General features: G+C 38.8%; 1 protein-coding gene across 6 annotated transcripts in view; it reads left to right on the top strand.

Annotated features, from left to right (window-relative positions):
• The window catches only part of App (amyloid beta precursor protein), a 241,852-nt gene that overhangs the window by 86,319 nt on the left and 130,269 nt on the right, over window positions 1-25,264 (top strand). For all 6 annotated transcript variants that reach the window (XM_047564664.1, XM_047564660.1, XM_047564663.1 and 3 more), the window contains exons 4-5: window positions 14,256-14,368; window positions 16,436-16,629. In XM_047564664.1, coding sequence (XP_047420620.1) covers window positions 14,256-14,368; window positions 16,436-16,629 — 307 coding nt within the window. The remainder of the gene's footprint in view (window positions 1-14,255; window positions 14,369-16,435; window positions 16,630-25,264) is intronic.

The following is a 25,264-nucleotide window of genomic DNA, read 5'->3' as shown; positions in this document are numbered from 1 at the left end:
CAAAAATGAAAGGAACAGACAGAATACCCTGCAATAGCATGAGTGGGTAATGAGGGGGTCAAAGCCAAGAGAGAAAACCAACCTTTTCCTCCATTCTCCTTCCTTGTGAGTGAACTTGAGTACATTCTCAACTGTTAAATGGGTTGCTTTAAGCTTAGGTAACACACATACTGCGGCCTTGGTTTTGTTAGAGAGTATGCCTTCCACCCCAAAATGATAAGTCCACTTACACTTTCTTAGCGGAGTCTGCTGTCCAGCTCTTACCCAAATGAGTCTTTCCCAGCATTTTCCCAAAACCACAACGGTTCTGATATAACAACTCACATCCTAACTTTAACTTTCTTTTAATATAAATTTTAGTCGTCTTTATAATTTTAAATAAAAGACAGAAATTGTATTATTCGGAAAAGAGAGAGAGCCCCCTCTGTACTTATAAGCCCTCATCAAGGCTCCTTATTTCTAAATGTTAAATATAAAATGAGAAATTTGCCTTCTCTAAACTCTTCTCATGTGCCTCCTTCGTTTGATAGAGGCTTACTTTGAAAAACTATTTAAAGCTTAGTTTGATCTAAAGGCCGAACTTCAGCTTGCCTGAAATGCTTGCTTTTCAAAATGTTTGCTCCCTGGAGAGGTAACTGAAGTTGGCCTTTTCATGTGACTTTGGATTGTTGACCTGGAAGACTTCGGGGTAATGCAAGCAGCTTTGGCATAGTTCCACTGCTTTCTGGTTGAGTAGGGCCTAGGAAGGAGGGCGGAGCTGACTGTATACAGAGGGAAGATGTAGTTTGGTGATGTTTGAAGCCTGAATGCACCTTCATTTGATGGCTTGCTTTATTGCTTAAGAGAATTTTAAACTGCTGCATCTGTAAATGTGCTGCAGCTTGTAATGACGCATATTTAAATGATTTTGCACCAAACAAATGCATCCACTCTTTGCCTGGTGTGTAAAATTTGAATGACACTTGTGCTCTGTCTGAAGGGAACAGACATTTTCATTATCAAATTCAGTCAAGCAGAAAAGTAGCAAAGGGAGCAGAAATTTCCATTTGCATCTATGATTGAAGTTGTAGTGATAAAAGAAAATTACTAGGTTGAAGAAGAATCCTGTTCTCATTCTGCTATATGACACGGGGTTTTGTCAATTTGGAGATAGTTTTTGTACTTACGTTATTAAGGAAGGCACTGATCAAAAGTCTCAAATTATACATATCCTTTAACTAACCTGAAATATTTCTAGTTGTTTTTGTTTTGTTTTTCCTAATTATCTAGAAACAGATTCTGTATCCCTTTGTTCTTCAAATTCATTATCTATTTAGTTATAAAGGCTCAACTATTAGTTTTATGTTCCATTAGAAATTCATAATACTTTTATTGTATCAGTAGGTGTAGACAGATAACTCAGTTGCCATCATAGATCACTGTATTAGAGATGTGGATCAGCATTCTCCAGGGGAATGTTTTGCTAAAAAATAGTTAGAATCTACCAATTGAAGCCCTAATGTAGTTATTTCTTGCTTAAATGTTCTTCTGTAGAAGTCCAGAAATTCAATTATTTCAGCTCTCTGAGGGGTGATATGCCCTAGCAAATTGATTTACAATAATGAAACTAATCCTTGTTTACAAATCTGAATATCAATTTCTAAGTCCACAGTGGCATGGTAACAAAAGAGAGATTCTATCCCCACTTAAAAAATGGCATGATTTTTAAAACATGATTGAAAGGGATGTGAGTAATTTTTAAAAGGTACTTATATTGAAGAGTTTGATGAATCATGATAATATATTTTTACCTTTTGTTCTATTAAATATTGGGTTCCTTGTCCCTGAATACTGTTGCTGGTACAGTGATAGAATTCTGATACTTCGTTTTTCTCTGTTTTAACAGAGCTCTGAAAACTTGAAGCAAAGGTCTAATACCTGGTAACAGTCTGTGCAAGTTTCAAGTACTCTCTTCTAATTTCTTTCTGGCTGGCGCTTTTGTTAAATGCAGTGACATCTTTTTCCACTCTTTTCTTTCTTGTCCTGAGAGATTTTGACCCAATGAGGAAGGGCTCATTGTTCTTTGGGGGCCGTCCTGGGATTTGATGAAGTCAGTTGGGCACTTGATTCTGGCAGGTTTGCTAAAAGCAATACCCTCCCAGTGGAAGTGCCTAGCAAGTGACTAGGAGTGCCTAGCAAGTGACTAGCAATGCCAAGTGGAAAGTCAGAATTGGAAGCTCAGAGGAGGCTGTTGACTCCTTAGGTATGAACAGTACAGCTGAGCGACAAGCAGGAAGAGCAGAGAGGAGAGGACAGTCTCACCGTAAAATCAGAATTATGGAGAGGTGGGTGAGTGAGAGGGAAGGAGAGATGGGTTCGAGATGCATCGTGGAGAAGAGTGCTACCTGGGTTGGCGGAAGCATGGGTAGGAGCCTGGAGGGAGACAGCCAGAGATCTTGAGGACTGAGACCAGTGGGTGGTTGCAGTTGACCTCAAAAGAAGAGTTGCTGATTGCAGGTTGCTGGAGCTGGTCCAGATGTGAAAGTTGGCAAGAACAAGTCGGGGGCTTCGGCGTGGCAGTCCACAACTCTGTTGAGGAGTGAGTGCGTCTGACAGTACCTCTTCCTGTCTTGATTATAGCCTGCCTCACGCATGGGTTTCTGAATGTGGTAAATGGGAAAAACACTCTGTGTATTTTTACCTCTCCGTATGATTTAAGGTTTTGGTAATAACTAGTGGTTCTATTGCCTCACCGTACATCAGCTTGGTTGGTATTTTGTAAGCAATTATGTGGTTTTTTTTTTTTTCCTAATGCCCTGTATATAACCCTAATTAATTGCATCTTTAAAAGGCTCTCTGGCTTTGACTTTTTAAATAAGGTACAAAGAAAGGAAAGTGTTAGGAGAAAGCAGCCAGAGGATGCTTGTGTTTTCAACAAACAAAACATAATTTAGGAGGATCCCCTACAGAGTCTGTTTTTCAGCTCATTTGTCAGGAAAGGACTGAGCTCAGCTACTGGAGGTTCAGGCCTAAAGGAAGCCTTGTTTCCACATCTGAATTAGTCACGTCCCCGTAAATGCAAATTATAATATGAGAACAGCAAAAAGTGAAATGGGGGCAGAAGGGTGGTTTCCTCAGAAAATAGAGTTAATGGTGATAATAAATAGCATCCTAGTGGCCTGCCACTCAGTGACTAAACTATCTGTACTGTGATAACATAGAGAATGAAACTCATCATGCAATCTCAGAGTATTCAAATTTAGGATTTATGGTTTCTCTGACTTATTTTTGGCTTCAGATTTTCTCCCATAACCTCAAACCTGTCCAACTTCAACTCATTTCTCTTTGAAAGAAATCCCTGATCTTTAAAATCTGATGCTGTCTGTACTGCCCATTGCTGGCTACTAGTTACATGTGGCTATTAAATACTTAAACATGACTAATCCATGTGTTGGAAGTGTAAAACATACAGCATATATAGAAGAGTTAGTATAGGAGGAAAATAATATAGAATGTCTTAGTTTGCCTGTATATTTCAAAAATCATTAAGTCTGCCTGAGTCATCGTGTTGCCTTTAAGTCTAGAACTCTTTCTACCATATTTTGCAATTCTGTAATTAAACAAATGACAATAGAGGAGCAGCTTGGCTCTTATGGATGTGTGAAAAAGCATCAGCCCTTAAGATGGTACAAAGCATCAAATCTATGCAACGGAACACAATTTAGGAAAGTTATGAAAGATTATGAAAGATTGGATTTTCCCCCCCTCAAAATGACAAGTACTCTGTGACTCCACTTACATGAAGTACTTAGTCAAATGCAAAAAAGAAATGGAATGGTGGTGGCCGGGGTTTGGGGGAAGGGAGAAATGGGGATTATTGTTGAATGGGTTCAGAGTTTAAAAGTTTCGCTAGATATAAAGCATTCTGGAGGTGAAACATGGTTGCTTAACAATGTGAATGTATTCAATAGTACTGAACCATACTCTTAAATTTTGTCATGTGTTTTACCACAATTATAAACAAAATGAAAAGGACTCGCCATTCTGAAGTGTTTTTATGATGTAGTAAGCTGTAAGATTAAAAAAAATAAAAACCTTAATGAGATGAGTTGTAATGAATAATCTCAAGTAGACTCTTGCTACCTGAAGGAACAGTTGGATAGCATCACCTGGGAGCTTGTTAGAAAAGTCCCACCTTAGATTTGTCCAATCAGGATCTAAATTTTAACAAGATCCCCAGGTAATGCATACGCATGATAAAACTTGAGAAGCCCTGTTCGAAACATCATTTCTCAAAGTGTGGTCCATGAGCCACCTGAATCAGAACCACTCTGGGGAAGTCTGTTTTCAGGCCCATCCCAGAAGGCGTAACAGTCAGATCCAGGTGGTGGGAACAAAGGGCAGATGAAACTGCCCCCTCTGATCCCAGAAAATTCTGAAGCACACTGAAGTTTGAGAACTTATGATCTGGAAAGATTTAATATAATGGAGATTTTTGCTTCATCTTTTAACAGATGTTGGAATTATTATAAGTAGCAAAAAAAAAAAAAAAGGTTTATAATTGGTGAAAATTGTGCTAAATATTAGTAATCATTAATGCAGTCAAAAAGAGGCCACAGAAAAGGCATGTATAACTCTTTTCAGGTTGGCTCGTGAGGAAGCTGTCCAGAATTCATGGAATATTGTAATGTTGTGCCGAATACTGAACTTTAGGTTGAGTTGGGGTCCAGCTTTGCACCTCCCTCTCTTAGCTGTGTAGGAACCCCTTGGGCCCGAGAGTTCCATTTGGGAAGGGGAGTTGAATTCTAGGACCAGTTAGTTTACATTCCTAAGACAGGGTTAGATTTGCCCAGCAGAGACTTTCGTTTATTTGTTGACATGTGCGTGATTACTTCTAAATTCTTGAAATGTTTAAAAGAATTTAAATACCATATGTTGCTTACACAAATTATGTTTGCTAAGAGAATCTCTAACTAAGCTCCCTCTAGTTATCATAGATGCCATAGATGAGAAACCCAGGCTGCTAAGTTCCTTTTAACCACTGGTTCTGTTCAGCTAGTAATTTCATGGGCCCTCTTTTGACGGCTACAGTGTTGATGGGAAGCAAATAGTTATGTGCCTATCCGTGAATTTTTTTTGTGTGTGTGAAGTTTTAAAAAATTTTTTTAAATAGAGTTTTATATTTACATAAAAATTGATAGTCTGGAGAGTTTCCATAGACTTGACACCCAGTTTTCCTTATTGTTCACATCTTATTTTAATATACTATTTCTGCTACAATGAAAGAACCAATTTTGATACAGTATCATTAACTAAAGTCCATACTTTATTCAGATTTCCTTAGTTTTTTGTCTAATGTCCTTTTCCTGTTCCAGGATTCCATATAGGAAAGCACATTATATTTAGTTGTCAGATGTTCTGAGTAACCCCGCCCCGGACTGTGACAGTTTCAAACACTTACCTCATTTTGAGTGACCTTGGCAGTTCTGAGAAGTCAGGCGTTCTGTAGGAGGCATTTCTGTTGGAATTTTCTCATGCTTTGACGAGGGTCATGGTATTTTAGAAGGAAAACCACAGAAGTAAAGTGGCCCTTTCATCACATCATATTGAGGGTACATGTTATCAACAGGATCTATTGCTGTCGATGTTGAACTCGATCACCTGGTTAAGGTAGTGGTTATCAGGTTTCTCCTGTATGATTACTCTTTTCCTTCTTTGAAACAAGGTCACTGTCCATAGCCCACAATTGAGGAATGGAGATTTATGCTTCACCTTCTCAAGGGCAGAGTGCAGTATTTGGAATTCCTGTGCACAGAAATCTGTTTTTCTCCCCTTATTTGTTTGGATGATTGAATTCATGGATATTATATTATACTTTGATTTATAATCCCATAGTATATTATATAGATGTATACATATGCATACATATATGTGAATATACATGTACGTTTGAATGTACATGTATATATATATGTATACAAATATATATATATTTGCTCAAATCGTTCCAGCTTTCACTATTTGAAGATGAGTTGGCTCTTGTGCTCATTTAACATTCTGTCTTCTTTTTATTCCTGCAGGATGCTCTAGGTTCATCTTACATATTTTCTGCCCCAGACTTAGAGCAGCCATTTTTTCAGAGAGCCCTGGTTCCTTTTATTGGAGAATAGTATTGGAGAATAGTATTTAATATTTAAATATTAAAATAGTATTCTCCAGTATTGGAGAATAGTATTAAATACTATTGGAGAATAGTATTAATAGTATTAATAGTATTAATTCAAGATCAGGACTTTAGTTTTGCTCCTTGCCACTGGGGTGGCTTTGCTTTTAAGACTTCAACTGCTAGAGCAAGACAGTGTAGTTGTCTACTCTCACCCTTATGTTATGCATATCTGTAAATAGTTCTATGGCTCCCTCTGTCAAGTATGGGTTCATATCTCCCACTCTGATATATTGCTACAAGGATCATTGCAGCTCTTCCCCTTGTTCATCTTTAAATTGTCACTCCAACAGTGAGAAATCTGGCTTCCACCATCCAGCATCCATTTACTTTATTGTTCAATTTCAGAATATATGCACAGCAGTATCAGAATTGTTAACCCATATCTATGGGAGGCTTTTTAGAAGCAATAAAATTGCCAACATTTTTATTTTGTTCCTGTCTTTTTAAGATATATGCACTTTGTACTGTTTAAATTATTTTAAGACCAGTGTTCTTCACACCATGGGTCAAACATGGTTTCTGTCTCATAATCATCTTGCCATTTGTGTGTGGACGTGTGGTGTGTGTGTGTGTGTGTGCACACGCGCGTGCGTGTGTGTGTGTGTGTGTGTGTGAGTGACTGAACTCCATTCATTTGAATAAATCTGAAAGGGGATTTAAGTGAAACTTTCAGTTTTCACTTCTTTTGCTTTTATCTTATCTTGATCCATTTAGTTTCTGCCATCTGGCAAATAGTTCTCCTCTGAAGAAACCCATCTGTCAGTTCTCACTGTTATCTGGTAACAGTCGCAGTGCAGTGTTGGTGACAGCAGCAGACACTTCTAAAGAGATGTGGAATTCACTCCTGTGTTCTCTTTGAGGATCCAGTAGCTGCCCACACTCTGAAGCAAAAACTAACAGTTTTATCACATAGCAAACGGGTTGAGAAGTATTTTGGCCTCTTCTCTAAGTATTCTTCACATCTCGGAATACAAATGTCTCCCAGAAAAATTTTCCCAGCCTATTTGTTAGTGTTTGAAAGTTACAGAACACCAGTGCCTAAAGAGCAAATTCCAGAAAACATGTTTGTGAAGATGCTGAAGTGGTAAAATAAGATGGTAAAATAAGTGGTAAAATAAAAAATTGCCCAAGTAAGCACTTCTTTGTCTACAGTTATGTTGGTAAACATATATGTAGTAGTGTAGTTTAAAAATTACATCAACCAGGAGTTAAAAAATACACAAACCAGAAGGAATTCTACTTGTGTACACGTCTGTGAAGAAATATTATGAAAGTTTTGTCTAGTATTTTCTATCATCTATCTCCTAGGTACTGTGACAGGAACATACTAGGTCCTTGGCTCTCTCCATTTGATTCTCTAGGTTTGACCTTCAAATGTCATCCAGAATCTTACTACTACTCAGGGTATCATTGCTCTCAACTTGATCTAAGACACTCTTTCCTCTCAGGTGGATTATTGCAACAATTCCAACCTGGTCTTCCAGTCTTGACAAGCCCTCTATAGGGCAAGAATAATGGACTGAGGACTCCACACCAGAGTCTTCCCATGTGACTCAGTACTGGTGGGGTGATGTGTTGACAGTAGTCAAGACCAGAGCACACAACCATGGACCTCCGTCCATCATTCCCTCTGATGACTTTGGTCTCCCTGCTCTTCTGTGAGCACCAGGCATTCTTCTGCCATGGGACCTTTGTACGTACTGCTTCCTCTGGCTGGAACGTTCCTTTTGAGTTCTGGATGTTTTCTTCACTTACTCCTGCCAGCCTTCACTGCATGTCTTATTTTTCCAGGGAGGCTTTCCCTGACCACCCTACGTAAAATCCACACCCTCTCCAAATCCCTCTTTCCCTTTCTCTGCCTTATCTCTCTCCATAATTTTTATTACTATCTAGCAAACACTCTATTTTTTTTTTCTTTTTCAAAAATTTTTTTTATGTCATTCTATCTCTTTGGTCCCTTCCTGTATTCTCAGCACTAAGGAAAAAAAAATGGAATGTTCTCATGAAGAGTGAATGGATGTTGGACTTGAACTGGTCACTCTCACATCCGGGACCAGTGCCCAGTGCGGAAGTTGAAAGTGTCTATGGCTATGATCCCCCACTTCTGTGGTCTCCTGGGACCCCACCCCACCCTGCCCACTGGTGGTACTATTCCTCATGTCAGAGGTGATATTCAGATGTACAATTTCATCTACGAGGTGTAACTGGAGACTGACAGTGGAGTGAGGATGAACCCTGTTGCCTTCAGTAGGTTCGTGAGAGGTGATCAGTAAACAAGGATGAGTAGCTGTTGCTGCTCATGTCACTATGACTATGATTAACATGAGAAAGGGTTGATGAATGGATACTGGGGAAAAGAATAATAATTTATTGAGCTCCTTTTTTCTGGGCACTTGAGTACTTCATGAATATTAACTCATTGAATTCTTCCAGCTCTGTCATTTACTACAAACGTGACCTGGGCTGGTTGCATATTCTCTCATCCTCATCTTCTTTCCTTGTAGCTGTACAGAGTACGCAGGGCAGTGCCAGGCACGTGGTTCAGTTACTGAAAGACTGTCGACATCTCGCCTTCACGATCCAGATCTGAGTCCTACACAAGGAAACAGACTTTATATTCTCCCCCTTTCCAGAATCATCTTTAACTCTTGAGAGTCAAGAAAGGGCAGCCAGGCCTTGGGCAGAAATCCAATGTTTTGGTTTAGATGTATGGTATCCCCCTTTAGAGGTAAATGATTGATTGGATTATGAGAGTCTTAATTAGTGGATTAATCCCCTGATAGGGATTAACTGGGTGGTAACTGAAGGCAAGTAGGGCGTGACTGGAGGAGGTGGATCATTGGGGGTGTGGGGTAGGGGTATATATTTTGTCCCTGGAGACTGGAATCTCTCTTCTTCCTGATCGACATGTCCTTTCAGGACCTGCTTTCCTCCACCACGCCCTTCAAACCAGGATGTTCAGCCTCACCCTGAGACCCAAGGAATGGAGTTGGCAATCTCTGGACTGAGACCTCTGAAACCATGAGCCCCAAATAAACTTTTTCTCCTCTAAAATTGTTCTTGTCAGGTCTTTTGGTCACAGCAGTAAAAAAGCTGACTGAAACATCCAAAGACTTCAGATTCATTACCATGATTCTGGCCGCTCACTCTAGTCCTTGAGAACTTATAGAAATGTCTTTTTTCAGTCTGAAATCTCCTGTGCCTTGACGATCCTGTTGTGAGGCTTGGAATGTTTTAAATAAACCTACTCAAAACTAGTCTGACTCCCAAAAATTTAGCATTTAGTTTTAAGAAATTTTACTCATTCTTCTCATACCTATTCCTTTCTTATTTTTTTCCCTGTGTGGTAGATTGGGGGTTCCCTGTGTTTCTAGTAATAGTACTTTATACTCTTAATTCTGTCTTCCTGGAATCATCTATCTTTTGCAAAGGCAACATAAAGAAATTCAAAAATACATTCCTGTCTTTGAATTCTCTAGTACTGGAGACTCTGCCACTTGCCTGTTTTATATGCATTCCCCTTTTTTCCTTTCTAAGAGAACTCCAAATTATTTTTAGGGCTAACATGGTGCTCAGCCAAAAATATTTTCACAGATTGCCTTTAGCCAAGTGTGGGTAGATAATGCAGTAAAGTCATGTCCAGTGTTGGTGGGAGTCACCAGGAAAAGTCCTTCCCAAGAAACATCACAAAATTTTGTTAGTTGCAAGACAGACAGAACCTTCAGCTCTTGGTCTGTTCTCCTTGCTTTCTGCCTGGCTCTTGGACCTGAAATCTGGTTCCCATGGCTATTTTGTGACCACCAAGCATGAGAACAAAAGTTGCAACACAGAAAGATAGGAACAGACTGGTCCCTGGGACCTAGCCTCAGTATCACTTCTTATGTGAGATGAGTAATCCAGCAGTGTGTTTAAGCCATTATATGTGTTTAACATATAATACTCTATACAACTTAATGCTTACTCACTAATTTAAATCTAGTTTTATTGTCAGATTGATCACATTGCAGATTATAACACTAAAGCATTTCACAGTCTCAAAGAAAATCTGCTTTTATAAAGGTCAAAGGAAATTGCCCAATAAACCATTTGACCAGACTTTAAATGAGTAAATTGAGTTTCCACTCTTGGAGAGCCAGTAGGCCTGGATTTTCAGCCAACTTCTACGGTGGGCTGACTCTGTAGGCCAGCTGCTTGACCTGGGCTTTCCCTTCCCATCTGTAAAATGAGGTAACTTAAGCTAGACAGGTCTCTCAAAGACTGCCAAAGAGCCCATGGATGGAGGTCTGAAGAGTCCCTATTGAATTAGGCACCATTCTTCATCTTGCCAAGACATTTCAGCCAAGAAGCCAAGTCCAGATTTTGGTCATTAACTTTAAAAACTCCTTTTCCAGTAGAATTTGCCTGTGTATTTGTATGAATTTTAAATATGAATTTTGGATAAGAAACCAGGTCGTATGGCTATCAATAAACATGCATAATGTGTGCTGATGAATTTATCCTCTTGAACATTTATCCATAGGAATATGACTTCTCATTATGATCATTAATTTATTTTTGGCTTTGTTCTCCTTTACCTGAATTTTGTTAAGAATGTTTTGGGGATCAGGGGTGCAGCTCAGTGGTAGTGCACTAGCCTAGCATGGGTAGAGCTGTGGGTTCAATCTTCTACACCAAAAATAATTTTATTTTTTTCATTTGAGAGATCAAACCATATAAATAGAAGGTTTGCTTTAAAAAATAAAAGTGCACATGATTCTACATGGAAACCTCAGGGTCATCATCAAATTTTTTAGATTGATAAACTTTATTTTTTAGTTTTAAGTTCACAGCAAAATGGAGCAGAAAGTACATAGTTCCTATATACTACCTATCCCAGCATAAATTGTTAAAGATAATTTTTTATAATTAGAAAGAGAAAACAAAAACCATGGTAAGCTAAGCCAGTTTGTGAAAAAGGCTTCATTATATTTTTACCAGTATCTTGAATTACTAACATTTTTGTAACAGATTTTCATAATTTAATTGCTTAAAATTTCTGATGGATAAGTATCTTAATATGTTTTCATCAATCCTCCAAGTTGTGTAAGCAATATTGTCCACTGCTAAACTATTTTAATGTTATAATAGAATGAACCTTCTGTTTTGCCATTAGTTGTAAGGGTTTATAAGATAACCAATATTTGTCCCTTTAAAAAACAGTCTCATTTAGTGTGCAATATTAGAAATTTAATATCATCTTTATAATAGTAAACATAATGTTTTGCAAATTAAAATATTAATTATATTTTTATAAAGAGTGAAAAATTGCAGTCTGATTAGTGCTGTGTATGTCCTGTTGATAAGCACATTTTAACACAGTAAGTATCTGTCAGTGACTTGGGCTTTGCATTATAATCTAGTCCTCACCCAAGTGACAAAGGGCAAGTGAAACAAGATGTGTGTGGTTTTGTTGTTTGTGGTTTTGTTGTTTAACTGTCCCATTTATGCCCCCAAGAACTCATTTAGGACAAGATCCAGAGTGTCTCATATCTGCTTTTGATGTTTTCATGAACTGATTTAGTATTAATAGCCTTGAGGCAGATGTTTAATCCTTCCAGTATTTTCTTGTAAAGTAGAATCGCCACTTACTATTTTGGACATTTGCAAATATGGCTGAGCAGTACTGACAAATGAAATGGGTATCTTGAGACGCTTCTGGCTTCTGGTAGCCTTGGACATTAGGATACTTCAGGTGTCAGGTATTCATCCTAGCAGCTAGGGTTGGTCACCTGACCTCAGAAACCCTGAGGAGTCCATCTGGTAATGGCTTATTAGTTTTGAAAGGAAACACCTTTATTTCCACTATCCAGTTTTCCTGGGGTCTTGTTTGCTTTTGTTTGGAAATTTTGTTTTCTGTCATTCTAAGTGAAAGAAAAATGTGACATCATTTGCATTATTATGTTACTTCCTTCCTTATACTTTGTTATCTTAATGTTTATCTCTGGAGCTAGGTTGCAGTCTCCTGAGGTGTGGGTGACCTCAGACCGGTTTCTTGGCAGGGAATTCTCTCCTGGGAAGTGGGTTTATAGGTGATGACATCATGTGGGCTCCCTGGAGCAAGACGCAGTGGTGCATTTGCAGCAGCAGCCACTGCTATGGACAAGGCACCAAGTGCCACCCTCAACCTGAGGCGGCACCGTGTCTCATAATTTATGGCACTCTATATAATACAGTGCTGTGGTCACCATGGATTGCCTTAAAGAATTAGAGAAAGAAAAGATGCATGACTTTCCCTTACCTATCATTTTCTTAGAACTTTAATCTAAGTATTATTTATAAAATAAATGCTTAAATATCATGAGACATCCTAGGTCTTTGAGCTAGAAAAAGACTACAGTTTTAAAAGGTGTTATGGGAATTACCTTTTTTTTTTTTTTCTTCTCTTAGGGCCCTTTTGTTCTTTATGTTGCATTTCAGAAAATGTCTTGTAACATAGTATGCAAGAAAAAAATACTGTTTTTTGCTGGTTTGTGAAACTACCTGCATTCCTGCCTTAGTTGGGCTGTGGGCTTAAATCTGCTCCTGTGTGTCTTACCTGCTCTGTGGTCTTCCTGTCTCCATGGTCTCACTACACTGATCCATCTTTCACTTGATGACAGTCTCTCTGAAAAACAAACTCGAATGTGTTATCATTGTTTAAAACACTTTTTTTCCTTTTGATATCTCCAAAATAATGTCCAAAATTTTAGACTCTTTAAAATTGGAACTCAATATATTTCCCGAGTCTCATTTACTTCTGGATTTCCTTCCTATTTTACCTAGTCTCCCAGGCCTAGTGACATGTGTTGCTCTTTCTTTATTCTTTCCTTACACAGGAGTTTTCCTTATTTTGAAGGACCCTTGCCAGACGCCCACCCATCCATCCATTTATCCATCCTCAATCTCTTATTTAGTGTGGGCCAGGGATGGGATTGGGGGTATAATTATAAACAGGATAGATGTTGTTCTTCTCTTCATTCCTACATGGCATTCTGTGCTCTCTTTGTACCTTGAGGTTTATCCCAGTTCCCCCAGCGGATGTGCTCACTAACTACATTGGGCTGGCACTTTCTTTATTTCTGTTATATCATTGAACTTGTTAATTCAGCAACAGATATCTATTACCTACTGGGTGCACAATTTGTACTTAAGGCTGGGGGACACCACAGTGAATAAACAAACAAAAATTAAGTCCACAGCTTATGTAATGTGTGGTGACCTTCATTAGAATGTAAATTCATGGGCTTTATGTAATTTCTTATTTGCAGTGGCAACAATGCCAAGACATAATTTGCATAATGCACATTTTTCTTAAAAAAATAACAAAGGTAAAAGAGCTGTTTTCATAATTTGAGTTTATTTCTTTCATATGTTATATAAACATATAAATACATGTGCATATATAGTTTTTTTCACTTAGCATTTGAAATATGCTAAGATACCCATTAGTTCACAAACTGATTAAAATGTTCAAGAAAGAATAGGGCACAGTGGTGTGCCCCTGAAATTCCAGCTACTTCAGAGGCTGAGGTGGAAGGACCGCTTGAACTCAGGAGTTCAAGACCAGCCTAGACAACATAGCGAGACCCTGTCTCCAAAAAGCAAAAAGTGGGGGATGGGATGGGGAGTAGGTGGGTGTCCAAGAAAGAGTAGACAATGTTTATATTGATTCTGCTTGAATTGACGGTGTCAATTTTTGTCTTTCACTAGCTGCTGCAATTTAATAATAATTGGATATGTAGCTAAACAGCTTTTAGATGATTAATTCTGAAGCAGAAATCCCAATTAATTCAAGAAAGAGGTCATTTTTAACACGTAGGAAATGTTGAGCCATCAAAGTCGATGTGCAAGCCACTAGGTTGCTTCAGGAGACCGGACTCCACACTGTAACTGCACCAGACATGATTGCACTGCTGAGGTGTCGAAAACTTCCCTGACGTCCGTCTGGCCCCATCTTGCCTTGATAATGACCTCTGTGGTAAGACCAGTGTGTGCAGACTGAGTGACAGGAGATGCTTTTCCTCTCTTTCAGTTGGCGAGTTTGTAAGTGATGCTCTTCTAGTTCCTGACAAGTGCAAATTCTTACACCAGGAGCGGATGGATGTTTGTGAAACCCACCTTCACTGGCACACCGTCGCCAAAGAGGTACCAGCCCATAAGTTCCTTCTTTCAAAGCAAAGATTTCCTGGGGTCATACCTGATGACAGTTTGTGGGGCATTTTGAGGCAACAGCTTGTTGATAAATAAGTTCTTTAAAAAATGTCTGTGAGTTTTTTTTTTTTTAAGTAGATTTTAGAGCAATTTTAAGTTTACAGCAAATTGAACAGAAACTAAAGTCCCTTTGTCCTCTCTGTCCACACAATGCTCAGCCTCCCCATCCTTGCACATTTCTAAGGAGTGAAAAAGGGCCCTTGAGTTGGATTCATTATGTGCCCGTATTACAGATTAAAACTGCTATGTTTTGTAAATTAAAACTATAATCTTTCATACTTAGAACCTTAAAATTTACCTCTCTTTCAGATTTTTTTCTCTGATTTTCTTTGGTCACACCCAAAGTTATTATAATTTAAGCGTTGCCCCTACTTTATGTTGGTGAACCCAGCAGTAGAACAGGGCGGCGGCCTGTCTGATACCATGTGGAAGACAGGACCCTATTTCCAAGCCGTGGTGTCCAGTTTGGCACCAAGGTACTCTACCACTTTGTTCCCCAACAGGTCGGGGAGTCTGTGGCACCAGACTAGCCCTTTGCTAACTTCTGCTTTTGGCTAAGCCAGTAAAAGGCACAAAACAATTAGGATGAGATGTTACTTTCTGGAATTAGCGTCTTTGAAACTGCTCTGTCCCTTCATTATATTATAATGTTTTTCTCTCAGAAGTACGTACTTTATTTGGTGGCGAGATGATGAGATCAGTCTCCGAGAATTAGGCTTTTTTATCTAGTTTGGTAGTTCACCACTGGGGTCGGTTTTTCTCTCCTCCCCTCCCTGGAAACATGGGACATTTTGGGTGGTCATAACTGGAGGTGGGGTGCTACTGGTGTGTTTATCAGGGCTTCTGCTCAACATCTTACAGTGACCAGGACAGCTCCTCAACCCCAAGCAGTTATTTGTTCCCAAATGTCAGTAGTGCTGAGCTTGAAAAATCCGATCTAGTTCAACTTGCCCTTATATCATAGCTTTAAAGCTGTTAGGCAGAAAACACCACTTATAATTTGGCATTGCCTTTGCCTTTTATAAAATAATACGTTCTGATTTACTGTAAAATAAAACTTACTTTATATAAAAAATGTGTTTTGGAGGTTGAAGAGCTTGCTGAGCTTAAGAAAACCAACCACATAATTTGAAGCCCAGCTCGCAATCTGATAACCTCGTTTTTCATTTCTTCTGAGTTGTCAAAAGAAAAATCCTTTGTTACTAAGAAACAAAAATGGCTCGGATTCCTATGAGGTCAAAAGGCATTCTGCAATATTATCACTGTTTACCTAGGTAGTTGAATTATTAATCTCTCCTTTGTCACCAGATGTCCAAGCTTTTTGCTAGTCCGGATTTGTGCAAATTTAGAAAATCCCAGGAAAGCAAAAAGATTTTGGAAACAAAATCTCTAGTGACTCTAAGTTTTGATTCATAGTGGCTGTAGAGATAACTTCTCTTTCTAGGATCGTTACTGGGGGAAGTGAACCAAGAGAGTTAGAATTTCTAGAATAAGGCTGATCCACAGGAGAAGAACTTAGCTCTGTCCTGGAGGTGGGAGTAAGCTGGGGATGTACAAAAGGAACCTTCAGATCTTTCTGATATACCAATAAAACCAGAAAGCATAGACGCTCTGCTGCCTAGTCAGCTTTCCTCTGAGTTTTCCCATTCTAATTGTTTTTATGAACCTCTGTTGTTGAATGTCATGTTCATAAATAAATAACAAACCAAAAAATAAATAAATAAAGAGTACTGGACAGGACTGGAACGTATCACAGTGGTAGAACTCTGCCTAGCCCTGGTGAGTTGCAGGTTTAGTCCCAAACACCACACTTACACAGAGAATAGCAAACTAGCCCATGCTAAAGACTCTGTTGTAAATCCCTTCAAAAAGAAAACAGTGGATTGTTTCCTTTGTCAAATTGGTCCCTAATAATTCAGGTCCCTGCATTGGTTATTATTGTGTTTGGGTTTTCTCACAAGGAAGAGCATCTGTCTCACGTTCTCTCCTTCCCCTCCGCAGACCTGCAGCGAGAAGAGCACCAACTTGCATGACTATGGCATGTTGCTGCCCTGTGGAATTGACAAGTTCCGAGGGGTAGAGTTCGTGTGCTGCCCACTGGCCGAGGAGAGTGACAGTATCGATTCTGCAGATGCAGAGGAGGATGACTCCGATGTGTGGTGGGGTGGAGCAGACACAGACTATGCAGATGGGAGGTAAGGCGAGCCACCTTGGGCCTCGTACATGCTAAAACAGCCTGTACTTGCTTTTTCATTCTTAATGTGTCTTTATGTTTCTCACTAAAAAGATCTCTGCTCACTCCTATCAAAGTTTGCTATCTAACCCTGGAGTTCCGTTAAGGATGATAGCATGCTATTTAATTTTAATGTAATTGGTTGTGGAATCCATTTAAATCTCAAGAATTGAGATTAAAACCCCACTAATATTATAATAGATCACTGGTAGTTCTAACAGGGAGTTGAAATCTAAATGAATAACTTGGCACTGTCTTTTGGTCTGTAATTTGGAAACATTATTCTGGGATTTTTTTGTCTTTTTTTATCAATTATTAATTCTGTGAACTTTTTTAAAGAAAGATTTGGTTCGGTGTTTTTGCTGTCTTTATGGGGTTTTCTTTGCCTTTTTTCATCTTTTCCCTTCATGACTAAAGTCAGAGGCATTCATAAATGCTTGCTAAAGTTCTTTGTCTTCAGTTTTGTGATTAGCATATTTTCATCTCTTTCCATGAGATCTTAATCCCATAATTTATTATCAGATTTCCATTTTTAATTGAAGACAAAACATCTGTATTGACATCATTAAATAATAAAAGTAGAATCTTTGGATTAGAAATGTCATCTGGTTCTTGCTGTGTCATCCCCCCGGAATGTGAGGATGGTATTATCATTTCTGTTTTTTCTTCTGGTCTTCTCTTTGACATTTCCTAGTGTTACAGATCTCTAAACAGAATGTCAAATACAAATTGCAAGACTTGCTGTTACAGTACAAAGCTTTCTAACTTCAGGCACAGATTTCCTGCCTAAGTGTGTAAAACATTTTGTAAAAATTTCAAAATAATTTTGCTATTCTACAAGAATCTGTGCGTACTCAGGAATCTTAGCTGCCTTTTCTTGTCAGTTGGTATCAGGTTTCTTTTTAGTGGGTGTTGTCTAGTTTTATCAAGACTTGGCTCTTTTGTGTTCCCTCTTTATCAGGTTAAAAAAATATATTGAGAATAATTGGACATAAAGCTAAACAAACCAAAAAAAAAAAAATGAAATTTCAAAGGATGAGAGGAAAAAATGAGCAAAAAACTATCTGTGTGCTTCCAAATATTTCTCAGTGCTTGTAGAAGCTGAAAGTTAATAGCATAAGCCTCCTTCTCCCAGGGCAGGAAACCTCAAGGATGCAGGATTTGCTGATGAGAAAGCTTCTGAACTTCTTTGTGTGGAATTGAATATTTGGGTTCCACGCTGAATCCTCACACATCTGTTCCATGTGCCAGATGTGGGGCCTCCTTTGGTTTGAGTTTCATAGCTACTTGGTCTAAAAGTGGAGTGGCCTAGTTCTCACTTTTTTCAAAGCAACTCCTTGATATTCTTCCTAAATTGTATCTAGATTTGAAAGTTTCAGAGTGATTTTTTTTGAGGAAATTCTTAGCACTAGGGCTCTGCCAACATGATACCAATGCAGCCGATGCTGAAAGGGAAAGTTTCAAGTTGTGCAGACATTTTCTTTGTTCACAGGCTGCTGGATTCTTGATATGGTAAATGCCCATGATCTAATTGTCTGTACCCAGCATTCTTTGGGAATGTTGAGCTGCTTCAAATGCTAAGGAACTAGTTAAGTACTTATAACCCTGTTCAGCATGGGTGACCTGCCATTTATGAGCATTCTTAAACAGGGACTTTAAATATTAAAAATGGATCCCAGCAACTTGGGAGGCTGAAGCAGGAGGTTCATGAATTCAAAGCCAGCTTCAGTAGATGAGGGAGGCACTTAGCAACTTAGCAAGACCCTGTCTCTAAATAAAATATAAAAAAGGGCTGGGGATGTGGCTCAGTGGTTAAGTACCCAGGGTTCAATCCCTGGTACCAAAAACAAGAACAAAAAAAATTAAAAATGGAAGCTGGATGCAGTGGCACACACCTGTAATCCCAGCATCTCGGAGGCTGAGGCAGGAGGATTCCGAGTTCAAATCCAGCCTCAGCAACTTAGCAAGGCACTAAGCATTTTAGCAAGACCCTGTCTCTAAATATAATATAAAAAAGATTGGGGATATGACTTAGTGGCTAAGTCCCCCTGGGTTCAATCCCCAGTACAAAAATAATAATAGTAAGTAATAATGGATATTTTTGCCCTGTTCCCCACGTAACACATTTCACGTGCCTTATAAAACCTCCTTCTTATTAAGAATACATTTTAATGGGTATTGATCTTTTCCTTCTATACCCTTTCCAACTGACTGACTTAACTGAAAGCATTACTAACATTATGTCTTAGGAAACACACTTAACCAGTGACCCTTTCTCTGCCTATATTTTTCTCACTACTCCTGGAAATGGATTCAAAGGGCTCCCTGTTCTGACCTTCAGTCCATTATTTATTTATTTCTGTCAGTAATTGAATCTTGGATGATATCCCTCTCCTTAGTTCTACCCCTCCTCTGTTCTCATTGTTACAAACACCAGACTAAAGGATGTTGGTTTATTATTTTTGTTTTTGGTTTGTTTTAACTTGCCGTATTGCCTACTACTGAAGAACCATGCAGTTCACTATCCAAACCAGACAGAACCTGAGGATCACAGTCATAAAATGAAACATGCCGGCAGATGGGGTCATATGGTCACCTACCTACTATGGTCTCCAGAGATGTCACCATCCAAGGTGGTATTCAGTTAAAATGCTAGTCTGTTCCTTCCTAGTCACCTTTATTCTACTCCATTTCCAGTACCTACAATGAAGTCTCCTGTGGACTCTGTCATTCCTTCAGGAAAAGTACTCCCTTAGAGTTTCTAGCTTTGACCTGCTTCTCTGACCATGATCTTCTGATCTCACACCTAAAAACCTCACCAGGTGCCACCGAATTTCACCTTTCCCTCATAATTAGCATCCTGATTTATTCTGACTTATAGTCCATTGTCCTTCTTTTCTTTTATTTTTGTTTTTTTCTGATCTTTCTAACTAGGATAGAACCAATAGATAGCCACTTTCACATATTCATTGAACATCCTGAACGATACTGATACCCTTCACACTTTCTAAACATATTTTTGTCAGTTCTCCAAATCTGGGAGAAATTACTTTCTTTCTCACTTGCTTTTGAGTTTTCTAAGGTATCAAGTCATGTAACCCTACCAGTTAATTCCATTTGTTATTCATGCTGTAACATCAGCTGGGATCTCTGTGTCACCAGATGCACCTCAGTATCACAGTTCCATAACCTATCCTCTTCCACTTGCCAGTTGATCCAGGCCAACTCCATTCTCCTGGGTTCCCAGAATCACCCTGCTTTATCCTTTACTCCTGACCCTTTCATAACCACCCATTGTGAATTTCTGCAACAAGGTGCCTGGAATTTGGTGGGTGCTCTGTTAATGTTTGTTGAAAAAATGAGCAGGTCTCCCCCTCTGCTTCAGTATCTCTTGTACCTCCTTCTTGGCTTCCTGTCTTCCCATTAGTGATTTTAATGTTCTGCCTGAACTCCTGAGCACCCATCCCTTGTCCTGATCATGACCTGTCTCACTGGCTCCTCCACCTCCACCTACAAACCTGCGAGTTCTTGAACTCCTACTGCTTGAATTCAGATCATCATTTATGGCCGACTAGACTAATTTCTTCTGTTATCCCTTACAACATCAGAGCCTCACTCTCTTCTTGTATTTTTCCTGTTGCTGTTGTTTTTATCCCTCTAGGATTCATTCATACCTTGACTTCTACTCCCATGAGGAGCTAATACTACTCCTGCTCCCTCCTACTCTATCTACCACTCCCTTTCCAGAAAATTCTCCCTGCTTTCATCATCTTCCTGCTGTGTACTTCCAATCCTGTTGGACTTGGCAGAAAAATATTTGATGGTTTCTTTAACTTTAGAAAAATCCATTGGGGTGTGGTGGTGCACACCTGTAACCCCAGCTTCTCGGAAGGCTGAGGCAGAAGGATCCCAAGTTCAAGGCCAGCCTCGGCAACTTAGTGAGACCCTGCCTCAAAATAAAAAGGGCTGGGGATGTGGCTCAGTGTTAGAGCACTTGCTCTGGAATCAATCCTCAATAGCATTTAAAAAAAAAAAAAAGACTGATTCCCCAGCAAGGCATGCAGAACTCTGTATTACCTGGCCCCAACCTACATTGTCAGCTTTACACACGTATGTCATTCTGTTTACTGACACCTTAGAACTTATGGCCTTTTCTTTCTGTAGGCTTTTGCTTCTAACCACTCTGTTCCTTCTGAGATGTTTTTCCTTTTTCCTCAAATGCAGTTGATGCATGATCAAGATACCTCATGACCTGTCAAAATCTTACATGTGTTTTTATGTTGACCTGAAAAGATACCTTCTTTGTGAATCTTTGCCTTTGTATTCTTATAAGGCTCATTTGTACCATGACTTACCTGCCAATCAGTTATAGTCATTTCTCTTTTTATCTTCCAACATATAAACTACAGTTTGTGTGCTTGGTATGTCTTTCATATAAGTCCTCAAATACTAGAAAAATTGATTAGTGTATTTAGCAAGAGACTTGGTGGTCCATAATTGGATGTTGTACAACCTCCCAATGTTTTATCACAGAGCTAATAGAATTTTTTTTAAAAACCAAGGATCGAGCCCAGTGGCACTTTACCACTGAACCACATTTGCAGCCTTTTTATTTTTTTATTTTGAGACAGGGTCTCACTAAGTTGTTTAGGACCTTGCTAAGTTGCTGAGACTGGCTTTGAATATGCAATCTTCCTACCTCAGCCTCCTGAGCCGCTGGGATTACAGGTCTGTGCCTCCATACCTGGCCTGTCTAATAGGATTATAATGTGAGCCACAGGTCTACTTTTACATTTTCTAATAGCCAATTGTAAAAATGTACAAAGAAACAGAGTAGACTTAATTTCCACAATGTTTTTATTTAATCCACTATATCCCAAGTATTATTTCAGCATTTAACCAATATGAAAAATTTATTAATGTAGTTCACATTGTTTTTTCTTATTTCTTTTCTTTCATACTATATCTTCAAAATCCAGGATTTTCTTTGTTTGGTTCTTTGTTTTTTTTGTTTGGGGTTGGTTGGTTTGTGGTGCTAGGGTTCAAACCCAGTACAGCTAGGCAAGTACTCTTCTCTGCACTATCCTGCCCTCTCAAACTCCCCGCCCCAGGTCTCTGTCACATACTGTAATAGCACATCTGGACTCAAACTAGCCACATTTCAAGTACCCCGTAGCACTTGCATTGTGAACAGTGTAGCCCTACCTAGCCTGACCTTTTAAAAATCATTTTTCCCCAATTCAAACAAATGGTTTAGATAACCCAGTTATATACTTAAAGGTTGAACTTCTCGTTTGTATTTTTAAATGTTTGTGTTTCTAAGATGAAAGAATGGGTTAGGATGGACGCAGGTCACCTGCGTCACTTTGGAACCGGTTTTCCTGTAGCCATGGGGGCAGGTGTGCCCGCCTTCCCATCTGACAGGCAGGAGCAAAGTGAGGCAGGAATTGCATCACCCAGCCACACAGAAGCTGGGCTCCTGCCAGCTGGCAGCCTCCTGGTTTCAGGTGCCACTCTCCTTGTGGCACCTGAAACGTAGATTCAGAATAGGAATTGAGCATAACTGACTTAAAGCATCCTCAAGGGACCTTATATGACAATTCATGAAGAGAGAAAAACGAAGAGTTGATCAGAGTTGATCCTCATGGAATGGGATTTGATCCACAGTGTCCTGTAATTTGTTATTTAGTAGATAATCAGAGTTGTTTTTGTAGAGAATTGGTGCTTTGCTATTTCTCTTTAGGCATTCTGGGGAAATAGCCCTTATGGCTTAAGCTCTATTTTAGGACCTCATTCAAAAAGAGGTAAATCTTTTAATATAGGCAAACAGGTTTTGTTTCAAAATTTTATTTTTAAATAAGTTTTCATTTCTCTAATATGATAAATAATTTCTAAGACCCTCTCAAAATACCTATTTATTCAATCAGTAATGTAGCTCATGGTAATGGTACACAGATTCTAGGCAACATGGCTAAAAGTTTTTTCTCCTGGGAAAATTCATTTGGAAAGCTCATTTGTGAGGGCAGACACACACTTTCATTCTGGCCCTGGGAGTGGGAATCAGGAGGCTGAGCTTCGCCCCACCAGGAACTGAAGCTTCAGAACCACAGGGTACAGGGAGGGGAGGGATGGGGAGGGGTGGGGACGCGAGGGGTTTGAGCAAATGCAGGAAGGGAAGAAGATCCTCTAATTGTTTTATACCAGCAGCATTCACCTCTGTTCTCCAAAACAGAATCTGCAGTGATGTAGTCTCTATTTTTTAGGGTTGTAAGCATTAGTGAGAATGTGCTGAGAGGTAACCTGATGTATCTTCCTGAATAATTAGACGATCATTTTTTTGTTTGTTTTGTTTCTTTTGGGGGGTGGGGAGGGAAATTGAGCCTTAAGACAGGTGTGGATGAATGATCACTTTTGGTTGCATCTGTCCACTCCCTCCTTCAAGGTGTATATGGTAACTTTGGAGAGTTCTCTGTAGTTAGGGTCCCTCCACATTGTGTGTGTGGGTGTGTGTAGGGGGTAAGTGTGGGTTTGTGTGCACATGGGAGCTCTTTACAAATGACTGTGCCCACTGAGCCTAGGCAACTAAAGCAATTCTGGAGATCACCAGAGGGACAGGTAGGACAAGCTTCTTTACTTCAGGAAAACCAGCACCATTGACAATCTGAGTACAGTGGGCCCTTTATAATATTATTCTTATGATGATGATGTATTTTTTAATGTTTTTAAAAGCAACTTACTGAACTAAGACTGGAGGGATAAGTGGGAAGTGTATTTATTAGACATATTAATATGAAGACATAGTAACTCTTTTAATTTTAATTATAATTTAAAGATAGTATGCCCAGATTTTTATTCCAAATTTTTCCAGTCTTCAAGGTGTAGAATCCTGAAGTGGTATTGAATCACCCTCCATACAGGAATGTGGAAGATGTTTCATAAGTAGTGATTCCAAATTTCATATAAACATCTCTACTCAGTTCTAACTAATCATACTCCTTGGTCTTTCCTTGCTCTTGCTGTTCCACTTAATTATTGTAAACATCTAATACTTCTAGAACTTTGTTGATGGTCTACTACTGACTCCATGATCTTAAAATGTTTTCAATTTTGGATTTATAAACATCTGTAGATTAATCTAAGTCCCCCCAAACCCCAATTTCTGTGAGATTTTTTTCTTCTAATGAATGATCTTTATAGATACCACTGCCTTGGGCTTTTGTCCACTCCTAAACTACATCAAAATTTATTTTGTTGCACTAACATCATAAAAGAGGAAAAGTACTTTCACAATCTTTTTAACAGCAGGTGTTCAGGTCTTGGTTGTAAAATCCTGAATAATGTTGTCCTTGTTGAATGACTGAGTGGGTGAAAGTATCATATTTCCTTTGTGTTCTTGGAAATGCTTTGCACACTTTTCAGTTCTGGAACCTGGGAAAGCTCATCTGGGATACCCTGATCTAAGACCTGGTCTGAGATTTCACTTGCATAATCAATTTCATTCATCTTCTGATTTATCCAGGAATTGGAAAATGTCTCCTCTGTCTGTTGTTTTCCTTTTGCCAATATATGGAAAAGAAAGAAAAATTCCAATTTGCAGCTGTATTCAATGTAAACCTCTAGACTTCTTTCATACCCTCTTGAAAGATGATGCATTACTTTAGGAATACAATGATAAATGGGACAGTTTCCTTACTGCATCATCCTTCTGGAAAGCCCATCATGCTTTCACCATTTGGTCTTTATTAGCACATTTGGAAGTTGGTGATAATTCTGGAGATGATAGAAATGGGAAAATATTGTAAAACACAGGAATATGAAGATCTGGAATATATCTTAGATAGATGAAAAGTTCAGTGGATTCTTCTTATAATTACAACATAAGTTTTATTCAATTGATTTTTTTTTTCTTGAAGAAAGAATAAAAGTCAGAACACCAGTTCTTACAGGTAGGAAAAAGGTAAAATTGTACCGAGTAAACTCAAGGTATTTCATGTGTTAACGGCATATCCTGTTCACTAGGAGTTTGTATTCATGATGAGGCCTGTGTGGCTCGACACATGGAAACACATGGCATAATCTTATACAGTTTAGGTGCTTAATAAATATTTGAGTTGACTTGGCATTCATACCAAATATAGGTGTATTCATGGTAGCCCACCTGCATATGTAATCAAAACTAATTGATCTAAGTAAAAGAAAAAACAAAAACTAACGACTGTCACTCTAAGCATGCAATAATTAAGTAAAATTGCATCAAGAGTCTCTAAAACTGGGAACAGTGAAGGAAAAAAAATGCAGGAATCAAAGGAAAATTTATAACTTCTTAGCACCTCTACAGTAGTGATGGTAGGATTTACCTTCTTTGGACTTTTTGTATAAAAGTCCATTCTTATAGTGATTTTCCCCTATTTGAATTAGCAGGTCTTTTTTGTTTTTTTTTTTTTTTTTTTTTTTTGTTTTTTTTTTTTTTTGTTCCCTAGAGTGAAGTCAGGGCTCTTTAATAAAAATAACTGTAGACAAAAATTTCAGGAAGTACAGTCTGTAGCCGTGAGACTAGCTCAACTCCATTAACTGTTGTTTAGGAAATGAATAAGCAT

This window comes from Sciurus carolinensis, chromosome 9, assembly GCF_902686445.1.
Source record: "Sciurus carolinensis chromosome 9, mSciCar1.2, whole genome shotgun sequence".
In the NCBI taxonomy this organism is placed as follows: Eukaryota; Metazoa; Chordata; class Mammalia; order Rodentia; family Sciuridae; genus Sciurus; species Sciurus carolinensis.
Note: the sequence above shows the minus strand (reverse complement) of the source record. Positions and strands in the feature narration are given on the sequence as shown.